A 12,755-nucleotide genomic window follows, 5' to 3' on the forward strand; every position below is an offset into this window, starting at 1 on the left:
CTATCTCCTTTCTTCAACCACAAGGCCACACAATGCCACAGACCACCTGAATGAAGCACGCAGACCACAGTTTGGGAATCCCTGGTGTAGTGGTTCAAGTGTTGGAGCTGGAAGCCAAAGGTTCTAATTCCTGGTCAGCCATAAAGCTCATTGCTAGACTAGATGGGCCATTGACCTGATCCAGCAGCGCCCTTCTTATGACTGACCTTTGGTACAAGACCAGCCCATTTGCTGCTTCACCTCAAGTAGGAAAACATCTTGGGCCAGTCTTGTGAATGCCCCAGAAGACACTGAGCCACAGTATTCTACTGTAAAACTGCTTTATTCTTTAAGGTTTCAGGAAGGGGAGAGAAAAGAGGGAGTAATGACAAATACTCAAACGTGAGACACTAGCACCATATGTGGTGGTGCAGAAGGGATGATTCCATGGAAATAAGACCCTGAGGAGCAGAAGAGCCTTCTGCAAATATTTTTTTCCCATTATACTCATGAGTAGACCTCTCAGGGCTGGGGTTAGGTGGGCAGTCAAGAGGAGGAATGGCTCTTGCAGTGTGAGCCAGTGGCATAAGCACCACCATGAAATCTGGGAGGAAGGGACAGCAGCTGGAACTTGAAATGGAGAAGCCAGGGAGGGTAGACGTTTTAGAAGCACTTCCTGTGGACAATGGATGGCCCGGCTTCATCATACTCTTGCTTGCTGATCCACATCTGCTGGAAGGTGGAGAGGGAAGCCAAAATGGAGCCGCCGATCCACACAGAGTACTTCCGCTCCGGAGGAGCAATGATCTAAAGGGAGGAAGTGAGAAAGTTAACCAGGGGTGGATGATGCCTTACTAGAGCAGATTACCAAACATTCAAAAAGGAGAGAAATAGTAATCGGGGGATTTCCAACTTCCCCGATATCTGTTGGGACTCAAACTCTGCCAAGGGTGTAAGGTCTGACAAATTCCTCCATTGCATTGCTGACAATTTCCCAAAAGGTGGGAGAACCAACAAGGGGATCATCTGGGCACTACAATTTAAGAAGGATGTTGACAAGCTGGAAGGTGTGCAGAGGAGGGTAGACTCAAGCCAATAGCTTCAAGTTGCAAGAAAGGAGATTCCGACTAAGCATTTGGAAAACCTTTCTGACAGTAAGAGCTGCTCAGCAGTGGAACAGACTCCTACGAGAGGTGGTGGACTCTCCTTCCTTGGAGGTTTCTAAATACAGGGAGAAAACAAGCATGTTCCCTCCTCCTTGTGACAGCCCTTAAGATATTTGAAGATAGCTATCGTATCTCCTCTCAGTCTCCTCTTTTGCTGGCTAAACAGACTCAGCTCCTTCAAGTGCTCCCCATAAGGCTTAGTTTCCAGACCCTTGATCATCTTGGTTGCCCTCACACACACACAAACACCCCAGTAACTTCTGAATCTATCACAGCTTTCCTCTTACCTATCTGTTGGAATGGAATGCCAAATGTTAATAATTCTGCTGTCTATTTGCCAGTCTCACCTTGATCTTCATGGTGCTGGGCGCCAAGGCGGTGATTTCCTTCTGCATACGGTCAGCGATGCCAGGGTACATGGTGGTGCCACTAGAGAGCACGTTGTTGGCATACAGGTCCTTACGGATGTCAATGTCACACTTCATGATGGAGTTGTAGGTAGTTTCGTGGATGCCTGCAGACTCCATGCCTGGGTTAAAAAAAAAAAAAGAGCAAGATTGCAAAATCTGGGGAGCAGGGTATATGGCTAATTTAATGCTAATTGACTATATTTGGCACAAAAGGATGTATCCTTAAACAGAGGTACATCTTTACCCTGACCTTTGACACCTGAGGTGTGTATTTTCAGGAACCACCTTGTTTTTTGTGATACCAAGTTGCCATAAACTATTTTTAATGTTGCGTTTTTGTCTTTGTCCATGGAGTTTTCTTGGCAGGGATACTGGAGTGGCTTGCCAGTTCCTGCTCCAGGTGGATCACGTTTGGTCAAAACTCTCCACTATGACCTGTCCATCCTGGGTGCCCTGTATGTGCCATACATCAGTAGTGACGTATGGAAGTGAGAGCTGGACCATAAAGAAGGCTGATCGCCGAAGAATTGATGCTTTTGAATTATGGTGCTGGAGGAGACTCTTGAGAGTCCCATGGACTGCAAGAAGATCAAACCTATCAATTCTTAAGGAAATCAGCCCTGAGTGCTCACTAGAAGGACAGATCCTGAGGCTGAGGCTCCAATACTTTGGCCACATCATGAGAAGAGAAGACTCCCTGGAAAAGACCCTGATTCTGGGAAAGATGGAGGGCACAAGGAGAAGGGGACGACAGAGGACAAGATGATTGGATAGTGTTCTCGAAGCTACCAGCATGAGTTTGACCAAACTGTGGGAGGCAGTGGAAGACAGGGGTGCCTGGCATGCTGCTCCATGGGGTCACGCAGAGTCGGACACGACTAAACAACAAAACAATGTTGCGTTTTAAATTGCTGTAAACTGCGCGGGGACCTCAGGGTGAAGGGCTGGCAATTAATGATAATTCTGCACATGACAGGCATGGTTGTATTCATTCTGAGAGCCAATCTTGTTCAGCCTTGCATTTAACTACCATGCCTGGTCACCACAGGCGACAAGTAATTCTGTGCAAGCGAACAGGCTAGTGGAGGAGGGATGGATCAGCCTGGCCTCCACAGCCAGAACAGAAACCGTGGAGGCTGTCAGCAGACGAGAAGCAGAGAGAGCTAGCCTAGTAGAAAACAAACAGGAAAAAGCAATTGCCAAGAGGCTACTAAAAACAACAACACTCAAAGACCTCCCAGGAAGTGCCTTTATTAGGGCAATTGCTAAGTTGCCTAGTTTTAAGCAAGTTTTCTTTATTTTCCCCCGGCTCCTACGGGCCTTGTGAGCTCCCATTAGGGCTAGAGACAGAACACAGTATCTTCCAGATTTGATTTTAATAAGGTGAAACAGCCCATACTGCTGCTTTGTCATGCTAGTCCCGGGTACATCCTGCAATCTCTTCTGCACCTGGTGCTGCAAGACCGGAAGGAGTTTGAAGAAAGAAGGGCTGGAAGATCTTTTAAAGTGAGGAGACCCACAGAGAAGAATCCTTCGCCAAGGGCAAAAGTCAAAGGATTTTGTGATGGCCTCAAGTTACAGCAGCTGCTTAGCAGGAGGTCATGCTTCCCCCTCCATTTAGGAGAAGGAGGATACTATCCTGGAATTTTGCCGCTTCCCTGCCTATTTTTGGGGTAGAAAAAAGAGCATCGAAGAGCCCTGTCCTGGCGCGATCAGCTGTTCCTCTCCACCCGCTGCCAAAGCCTCGGCCCTAATCCTTAAGTGGAATGCGTCTACCTGATACCCCCCTCTCTGGTCAAGGCTGGTATCATCGAGACGCCCACCCTGGGCTCCCTGCACTTCCTGACGTGTGTCAGTAAACGTTTTCGCCATCAGTAAAACCAGTGTGACATTTTCTGAGCGGTCTCAAAGGAGAAGACTGACCTTTTTGCCACTGACATGCCTTAACCCCTCACACATCTCTCAATTGCCGCCCCAGCCAGCAAGCCTCCACTTGATGACATTTGCAGAAGCTCCCCATCCCTCACCTATGGCCGCAGCTGACTTCTCAGGTACTCCAAACCCCTCACTCTTCCAGAACAAGCCCACCAGTTGCAGATTACCCTGCCCCACCTATAAGCCCCATGGTTGGGTCAGTCTGTGGGCCCTCCAAATGCTGTTAGACCCCCAACGCCCTTCAGCCACAGCCACCAGAGCCCATGGTCTGGCATAATAGGAGCTGTGGGGCAGCAGTCTCCGCTAGAGAGGTCTCCTGTGCTCCCGCTCTTACTTTCTCACCGATAAACGAGGGTTGGAAGAGGGTCTCTGGGCACCGGAAACGCTCGTTGCCAATGGTGATGACTTGCCCATCAGGCAGCTCATAGCTCTTCTCCAGGGAGGAGGAGGAAGCAGCGGTGGCCATCTCGTTCTCAAAGTCCAAAGCCACGTAGCCCAGCTTCTCCTTGATGTCACGCACAATCTCCCGTTCAGCTGCGGGGAGGCAGGAAGGATTTGATCCATTAGAGGAAGCCCACAGCTTGGAAGAACTGGTTCTGTCGCTCAGCTGTAGGCTCCATCTGCACTCAAGATTTAAAGCACTATCATACCGCTTTGAACAGTCGTGGCCCCACCACAAAGGACCCTGGGAGCTGCAGTTTGTTATGGGTGCTGAGAAGCGCCAGGAGATTCCTTTTTTATGATTTTTAGTTTTATGCATTTCAATAATTTTACAATCATTTTAACATTTCAAAGCTTGACTTCCTTCCTACTCTTCCTGCAGTTCCTTAAATTTATTTTTAATATTTTCGGCATATCCAAATTAACTTAATTTGCTCATTTATTCATGTACTTTAAAGATGTACTCTTATAAAACTGCAGGTTATTACAATAATCCAGCCAATGTTCTTATCTGTTTACAGTTTGTTTGTTTGTTTGTTTGTTTGTTTGTTTGTTTGTTTGTTTCTATAAACCATTTCCATTCTTTTATAAAAAAATTGTTAACCTGTTTTGTTTTCTTTTCCTGGTAAGTTTTGCCATTTCTGCATATTCCGTAAGTTTTTGTATCCGTTCTTCATTTGCTGGGATGAATTCTTCTTTCCATTTTTGGGCAAGTAACATTCTTGCTGCCGTAGTCGCATACATGAATAAATTTCTATACAGTTTGGGTCGTTCTGTCTCTATAGTTCCTCAAAAAGGAAAAGTTATGGGTTGTTTTTTTTACAAACATTATTTTAAACATCTTTTTCAATTCATTATATTCTTGTTCCTCTCAGAGAGCTCCAATTCCCAGGGTTCCCTGGGAGGAAGGATTGACTGTTTAAACCACTCTGGGAACTGTAGCTCTGTGAGGGCGATAGGGGTCTCCTAACAACTCTCAGCATCCTTAACAAACTACACCTCCCAGGATTCTTTGGGTGAAACCCTGATTGTTCAAAGCAGTATGATACTGCTCTACAGTATGTGTATAGCACACATGGGGTCAGAGTTAAGGCATTTGTTTTCAAATGGCATGAACAATGCTCTTGGCCGGTGCAGGGAGTAGACTCAAGCAGACCCTGGCTAAAGAATTAAAGCGGTACCACGTAGCAGTTCTCTTACCAGTGGTGACAAAGGAATAGCCACGCTCGGTTAGGATCTTCATCAGGTAGTCGGTGAGGTCGCGGCCAGCCAGATCCAAGCGCTGTATGGCATGGGGCAAGGCGTAGCCCTCATAGATGGGGACGTTGTGGGTAACGCCATCTCCAGAATCCAGTACAATTCCTACAGAAGAGGAGACCTGAGTTGGTAGGGAGCTGGAGAGAGAGGAAGCTGCTAGGTGTCCCACAAGACAGCCTCTTGGCTGGGGGCCTTTAGCCTGGCTGGCCTTATGTGGTGAATGCATGCCAGATAGCTGCCAGTTAACAGTTGCCACAATACCTTAGAGCAGGGGTTGCCAACCCAGCACCCACACAAGTACCATGGTGCTCCAGCCTGAGCTTTCTTGCCCTCCTAGAAAGCAAGGGGTCAAATGTGCCTTCTAAGCAATTTATAAGAAACAACGAGTGGTGGGGTCACCTTGTATATTTTCCCTGGTACTGAGGAATGCTCTATGTTCCTGTTAGACAGAAACAGCAGCATTGTGCATGCGATTGTGTGTAAAATCAATACTGCGTGATCTCCAGAATCAGGACCAGCAGGACATAGCTGACTTCTCATGGTTGCCAGGGTCTCTCTAATTTCGTGTTATGGCACACTCGCCATGGCAGCCATTTTGTGTTATGCCCCACCCCCACCCCCGCATAGTAGCTACTGTTTTGTGACTGGCACAAATGAAATGTACCCGCTGGTCCTAAAAGTTTGGCGACCCCTGCCAAAGCATAGAGGTGGGGAACCATTTTTAGTCTGAGGACCTCGTTCCTTTCTGGAGGTCTTGGGGCCAGAGGCAAAAGTAGCCGGAGCAAGGAATGAATGCGAGGAGAAAGCAAGAGGAGCAACAAATGTAAATTGCTCATTAAACAGCACACAATCTCCCTGCAAACAAGTCAGGATGAATTAATCATAGAGTTGGAAGGGACACAGAGGGTCATCTCATCCAGCCCTCTCCAATACAGGAATATGCAGCTGTCCCACCTTGGCATTATCAGCACCATACTCTAACCCAGGGGTCAGCAAACTTTTTCAGCAGGGGGCTGGTCCACTGTCCCTCAGACCTTGTGGGGGGCTGGACTATATTTTGAAGAAGAAAAATGAACGAATTCCTTTGCCCCACAAATAACCCAGAGATGCATTTTAAATAAAAGGACACATTCTACTCATGTAAAAACACACTGATTCCTGGACCATCCGCGGGCCAGATTTAGAAGGTGATTGGGCCAGATCTGGCCCCCGGGCCTTAGTTTGCCTACCCATCCTCTAACCTACCCACTTATTAAGCTACCCAGTGCTTAATAAACAGCTGGTCTGGAAGCAGCTGGCATGTTCATGCCATTCATTAATCCATCGAAAACATGTTTACCCCTGCCTCTTGGTCCCAAGGGGGGGGGGGGTCAACCAACAATTTTGCTGATTTCGGCCCCCCACAGCACGCACAGCACGCACAGACGCGCACACATACACACTTACCAGTGGTACGGCCAGAAGCATAGAGAGAGAGCACTGCCTGAATGGCCACATACATGGCAGGCACGTTGAAGGTTTCAAACATAATCTGGGTCATCTTCTCCCGGTTGGCTTTGGGGTTGAGGGGGGCCTCGGTAAGCAGGGTGGGGTGCTCCTCGGGGGCCACGCGCAGCTCGTTGTAGAAAGTGTGGTGCCATATCTTCTCCATGTCATCCCAGTTGGTGATGATGCCGTGCTCGATGGGGTATTTCAGGGTCAGGATGCCTCGCTTGCTCTGGGCCTCGTCTCCCACGTAGGAGTCTTTCTGACCCATGCCCACCATGACGCCCTGGAAGCAAGCGAGAGCAGGGACTCAAGAGAGGGTGGTCCTTTAGGGAGAGCTAGACTGTTGCCAAACCAGCCTGCCTTCGGTCCAGCCCTCACCTGTCTTGTCCAGGGGGTGGCTCTGCCTCCTTAGTCTCTGTGTGGCCCTTGTGTGGCCCTTGTAGAATGCAGCAGTGGGGAGAAGGATGGGGGCAAAACCAGAATTAATTGGCTCCATCTGCCATTGGCTCAGCCGCCCAGAGTGGCTGGGGAAACTCAGCCAGATGGGCGGGGTATAAATAAATTATTATTATTATTATTATTATTATTATTATTATTATTATTATTATTATTATTATTGGCTCTGGCTCCAGCCACTGTTGGGCTCCCTGCCTTCCAGCCCCAGTGGGTACTGGTCACCACAGCTAATCCTCCCTAGGCTTTCTGGTGCTTAATTTCAAGCAAAATAAACACAGGTGGGGTTTTTCGGGGGGGGGGGTAGAAACACTGCCCTCCAATCTGGATTCTGTTCTCCCAATCATCCCCTTAAAGGGAGCAGGGAATGGTGCTTCCTCCTGCCCAAAAGGGTACAGAGCATTCAAGGCCGGCCAAGTCATTTGGGTGCCTTGTCCTTTCTAGGGCAATAATAAGGGCTGTAGCTCAGTGGCAGAACACCTGCTTGGCATGCAGAAGGTCCCAGGTTCACTCCCCTGTGGCATCTCCAGGCAGGGCCAGGAGAGACTGCGTGCCTAAAACACTGGAAAGTTGCTAGCAGCCAGTGTAGACAACTGTTTATATAGGCCAACTGTCTGGCTCTGTAGAAGGCAACTTATTTTGTCTCTATGTTCCTACTGCAATAGCAATTAATTTTACAGCTAAGATTAGGATGACAGTAAAAGTGAAATAACTGACAATTTCTTGTTCTTTTTCTTACACTCATATTCAGCTGAGTAACTCCTTGTTACTCGATGATAACTAAAATATTGAAATTATTATTGTTAGTTATTGTTATTATTGTTGGAATTTATACCGCAGCTTTCTACCAAAATACATCTCCCTGCGGAACTTTGTACAAAGCAAATCAGGATGTAGGCTCAATAAACATAGTGTCTGAAACTTGAAGCATCCTCTCTCTGTGTGTGTGTGTGTGTGAGAGAGAGAGAGAGGGGGGGGGGAGGGAGACCAGACCCTCCAAGTGCCCCTATTTTCCAGGGACAGTCTTGGATTTACAGAAGCTGTCCTGGTTTCTGATTTGATCCCGGAATGTCCAGCTTTTCCTTAGGACGTCCCTATTTTCATCAGATAAATGTTGGAGGGGATGGAGTTATGCAAACCCCAAGCCAAGGAGATAAGTAACTATACAACCTTTAGAAGACATCTGAAGGCAGCCCTGTATAGGGAAGGTTTTTTAAAAAATGTTTAATGTTTTATTTTGTTTTTTATATATATTGGATGCCACCAGAGTGGCTGGGGCAACCCTGTCAGACGGGAGGGGTATAAATAATAAAGTTGTTGTTGTTGTTGACTAGGACATCCCTATTTTCCTTGGAGAAATGTTGGAGGGCGTGACAGGCTCTCTTTCTCCCCTTGCCATTGACCCTTATGCCCTGGCTCCCAAATGCTCTTTGCCTTCTGAGCTTTGGCCTAGCAGCTGTTTAAGAGCATAACTTCACCTCAGGAGGAAACAGGATCCCATTGGAAAGCCAAGAGGCAAATGATCTCTTAATTGCCTGGGTTGGAATTTGTCAGGGAGACCCCTGCTGTTCTGGGGGTGATCTCCGACAGGCTGCCTGTAAGGTCATATACATGGCTGGTGGTGGAGGACTCCAAAGGGAAGGCCACCCACATCCTTGCTCTCTCCTCAGGGTGTCCCCCTCCAGACCGGTGTGGGGTGGGCGGGTTTGCAGGTGCATTCTGAAGCTTTCTAAAACTGGTGGTGGTGTTTTTCCTACTCAGCCGCCCGCACATAATTCAGCTTTTAATAGTTGGTCTGCAATGTTTCCTCAAGGGCCACATTCACACGTATATTTAAGGCGCTAAGATACCACGTTAAGAGTCATGGCTTCCTCCAAGGAACCTTGGGAGCTGCAGCTTCTTAAGCAGGGGTCAGCAAACTTTTTCAGCAGGGGGCCAGTCCACTGTCCCTCAGACTTTGTGGGGGGCCAGACTATATTTTGAAGGGGGGGAAATGAACACATTACTATGCCCCACTAATAACCCAGAGATGCATTTTAAATAGAAGCACACTGTCCCTCAGACCTTGTGTGAGGCTGGACTATATTTTGAAGAAGAAAAATGAACTAATTCTGTTGCCCCACAAATAACCCAGAGATGCATTTTAAATAAAAGGACACATTCTACTCATGTAAAAACACACTGATTCCCGGACCGGCCGCAGGCCGGATTGAGAAGACAATTGGGCCAGATTCGGCCCTTGAGCCTTAGTTTGCCTACCCATGTTCTTAAGGGCGCTAAGGAGACCCCTAACCGTGGAGGGAGAACATAGCCATTGTGGTTAGGAGCCATCACTTGTGTTATCCTCCATGAATTTGCCTAGTCCCCTTTCAAAGCCAGCTAAATTGGGGACTATCGCCGCCTCCTCTGTGGCGTGTGAAACAGCACTTCTTCTTTCTTTCTCCAGAAACTTCACTCCTGCCCTAGGGAGCAGCAGAGACTGCACTGAAGGCAGCACCACATCACTTTCAACGGTCACGGCTTCGAGCCCCAAAGAAACCTGGGAGTTCAAGAGCTCTTAGGAGACCTTCTACTCTCCTCCCAGAGCTACAATTCCCAGAGCTCCCTGGAAAAGGAGGATTGGTTGTTAAACCATCCTGGCCAACGATAACGTGCTATTGCTGTATGGAGAGGCACAACAAAAGGAAAGAGGAAAACAACAATTCCCCACAGTACATTTTGTAATACAAAAAGATACAGGATTGCAGGGGGAAGTTACAGAACGTGTATTGATTGGATACGAAGCAGCGTGGCTTCCCCAAAACTTTGGCAGGCACAAACACGATTGAAAGCAAGATCGTTTGTATAACCGCCCTGATAACACCATAAGCACAAATCACCATGAATGCCACAATAAGCTACCATTTCCAGAGTGGTTTAACAGCCAATCAGGGAGCTCTGGGAATTGTAGTTCTGCAAGGGGGAAGAGGGTCTCTCCTAACAATTCTTAGCACCCTTCACAAACTGAACTCCCCGGGATTATTGCGGGGAAGTTGTGACTTTAGTGGCAGGGCTCTGCTTTAAATGAATAGTGCAAGTGGGGACCAAACAGAGCCTTGCAGCCACCGCTTCCTTACCTGGTGTCTTGGGCGCCCAACGATGGAGGGGAAGACAGCGCGGGGAGCATCGTCCCCGGCAAAGCCAGCCTTCACCAAGCCGGAGCCGTTGTCACACACCAAGGCAGTTGTCTCCTCGTCATCACACATGGTGCTGGCTCACTAAGGGATGAGAGATGGGTGGCGAGGGTTACATTCTGGAAGTGACTCACACTGACCTCATCTCTTTTCTCCCCCTGACAGCAGTCCTTCTGTGCCATATCTATGTGGGGCAAGTGTTGCCAGGTCTAGAGCATCCCATACCCTGAAATTTCAGGACCCAAACTTGAGACCTAATGGCGGGCCATTAAACGGCACATGAAACACGGTCGCTGAGAACACGTAATTCAAATTTTTTTTTTTAAATTGCAAGGTCTAGCAAATTAGCGAATACATCACTGGTTGGAAATCCCTCCCAGATTCCATCTGATTCCTTTTCTCCTGCGTGAACTTTAGGATTCAGGAAGGGGGAAGGGGTTGTTTGCCCTGGTTTTCCTCCCTCTTATAGAATAAACTCATAGGGTGTGAACCAACTAAATTCTACTTTGAGTAGACCTATTAAAATCAATGGACCTAAGTTAGAGCTCATCCACACTTCCGCTGGTGTTCTGCCTAGAAAGCATGGGTTGCCCCCAGCCCCACTCATTTCCAAGCAAAAAGCTGCTCTTTAGCGATATATCAGGGAAAACAGCAATCTGGGGGGAATCCGAATTGCAGCTGGGGGGTGGGGCAGGGAGGAGCAGCAGGACAAGAGGAAGTGTGGATAAGCTCTTAGCCATGCTGATGAATTTCAATGGATCTACTCTGAGTAGGACTAATATTGGAGACAGCTCATAGAGTTTCCTCTACAATGGTAAAACCCAGAAAAGCTAGAATCAATCTGGATACTTTCCAGTCCGGGACGCAAGCAGATTGCATTTCCAAATAGAAAGCTTCCTCAGCTTTCCGCTTGGCAGAAAGCAAACATTTTAAGCGTACACGCCAGACAGCTGTAGCTGCAATCCATGGCGGCGGCGGGAGAAAGTTGGTTCCAAATTCTAGACTAGAGCAATGCTGCCTATTCCTGCTGCTGGCAGCTCACCACGGCCATAGGCAGAGGTTTTCCGCTGGGATCCTTTCAACGGGAGATGCCATGCATTGAATGTGAAGAACAGAAGAGCCTGGATGCTGGATCAGGCCAAAGACCCACAAAGTCCAGCATTCTGTTCTCGCAGCCAAAGCAGATGCCTTTGGGAAACTCGCAAAAAGGACCCAAGCTCTCTCTCCCTGCTTGCAATTCCCAGGAGTTGGTATTCAGAGACCATTGGCATCCTTCTCCAGTCATTGGTCCAATCCCCTTTTAAAGCCAGCCAAGATGGTGGCCATCACTGTCCCTTGGGCGAGCAAATTCCACAGTTGAACTGCGCGGCGTGTGAATAAGTCCTTCCTTTTGCCTGCCCCGAATCTGCCAACATTGAGTCATGGCGTGGCAATTACGGGATGCCCACGAGTTTAAGTGTGTCTTAAGAGAGGCAGAAAAACATCCCCCTCTACAACTTCTGCCCACCATGCATAATCATATACCCCTCTCAGCCGTATCCTCCCGTAACTTGCATCCCACCCAAAAAAACCTAACTAAAAATGATCATGGGGAAAGATGCTTGGCGTTTTTGTCCTTTTAGTTGCCATTTCCCCAGGTCCACATTATCCTTTGTAGAGGTGACCATACCTGGCCTGCTATTCCTTTTCACTATGACTGGCAGTGGCTTTCCAGGGGAGGAAGGCACTTAGTTCCGTCACAGAGCATCTGCCTGTCTCAAGGTCTCAAGTCCAATCCCCAGCGTATCCAGGTAAGGCAGGGGGAGACCCCTGTCTGAGATCCTGGAGAGCCACTGCCAGGCAGTATGGACACTTCTGAGACAAATGGACTCAACATAAGGCAGCTTCTGATCTTCCTACAAGCAGTTCTGTCTCACCCAGCCCTGCATACATTCAAAGCATGTTTCTCCACACTTCCAATAAGCCTGGGAACTGTGATTTGTTAAGGGTGCTCGGAATTGTTGCTCTGTGAAGGGGTAGACGACAATTCCCAGGATTCTTTGCAAGGCGGGGAGGAGGAACACACTTTAAATGTATGCTGTGTACACAGCTGGAGTCTCTGCCCCAAAGAGCTTACAGTCAGTGTCGGCTGCTCTGGGGGTACTCACCAGTTCCTGCAGCAGCCCAGAGAAAGGAAGCAAAGAGCAGTCAGGCTTGGCTCACAGGGTCCAGTCCTTTATACCCCTAAACTCCCACTGGCCTTACTCCTCCCCTCCCCTCTGCTCCTGGCGGCCTCTCTCACCCTCTGCCTCCTTCCCCCGCAGGGGTTGAAAGGGACGTTTCATGCATTCCATATTTGGACACATTCCAGGCCACCTGTCACTTGTGCCTTTCATGGGCATTTATGGCTCAGCTGCTGGGGGAAGCCAGACCCCACCTGCTTACCTCCCACCCCTCACCAGTCTGGCCTCCCT

The 12,755-nt window shown here is 48.4% G+C and overlaps 1 protein-coding gene across 3 annotated transcripts; it reads right to left on the reverse strand.

The window, feature by feature from the left end:
• Window positions 1–303: 303 nt before the first annotated feature.
• On the reverse strand, window positions 304–12,515 carry LOC308575484 (actin, alpha cardiac muscle 1-like). 3 transcript variants are annotated; one of them, XM_081174221.1, is made up of 7 exons: window positions 12,450–12,515; window positions 10,246–10,386; window positions 6,635–6,959; window positions 5,132–5,293; window positions 3,833–4,024; window positions 1,493–1,674; window positions 304–786 (listed from the first exon to the last, which is right to left on the reverse strand). In XM_081174221.1, exons 2-7 carry the CDS (start codon window positions 10,372–10,374, stop codon window positions 643–645), a joined length of 1,134 nt encoding a protein of 377 aa, XP_081030347.1. In that variant the 5' UTR covers window positions 10,375–10,386; window positions 12,450–12,515; the 3' UTR covers window positions 304–642. The 3 variants fall into 3 exon arrangements, with proteins under 3 accessions (XP_081030347.1, XP_081030348.1, XP_081030349.1); XM_081174222.1 differs by lacking the exons at window positions 10,246–10,386; window positions 12,450–12,515 and adding an exon at window positions 8,741–8,797; XM_081174223.1 differs by lacking the exons at window positions 10,246–10,386; window positions 12,450–12,515 and adding an exon at window positions 7,055–7,074.
• Between the last annotated feature and the right edge of the window lie 240 nt (window positions 12,516–12,755).

Source organism: Podarcis bocagei (genome assembly GCF_964188305.1).
Source record: "Podarcis bocagei genome assembly, chromosome: 16".
Lineage (NCBI taxonomy): Eukaryota > Metazoa > Chordata > Lepidosauria > Squamata > Lacertidae > Podarcis > Podarcis bocagei.

Bases quoted from the DNA above. Each gene is read 5' to 3' on its own strand.
- LOC308575484 (XM_081174221.1), bottom strand. From the start codon at position 10,374: ATGTGTGATGACGAGGAGACAACTGCCTTGGTGTGTGACAACGGCTCC. The intron at 6,960-10,245 runs GTAAGGAAGCGG...GCTTGCTTCCAG, and splicing joins TTGGGCGCCCAAGACACCAG to GGCGTCATGGTGGGCATGGG. The intron at 787-1,492 runs GTGAGACTGGCA...TCCTCCCTTTAG, and splicing joins CCAGCACCATGAAGATCAAG to ATCATTGCTCCTCCGGAGCG.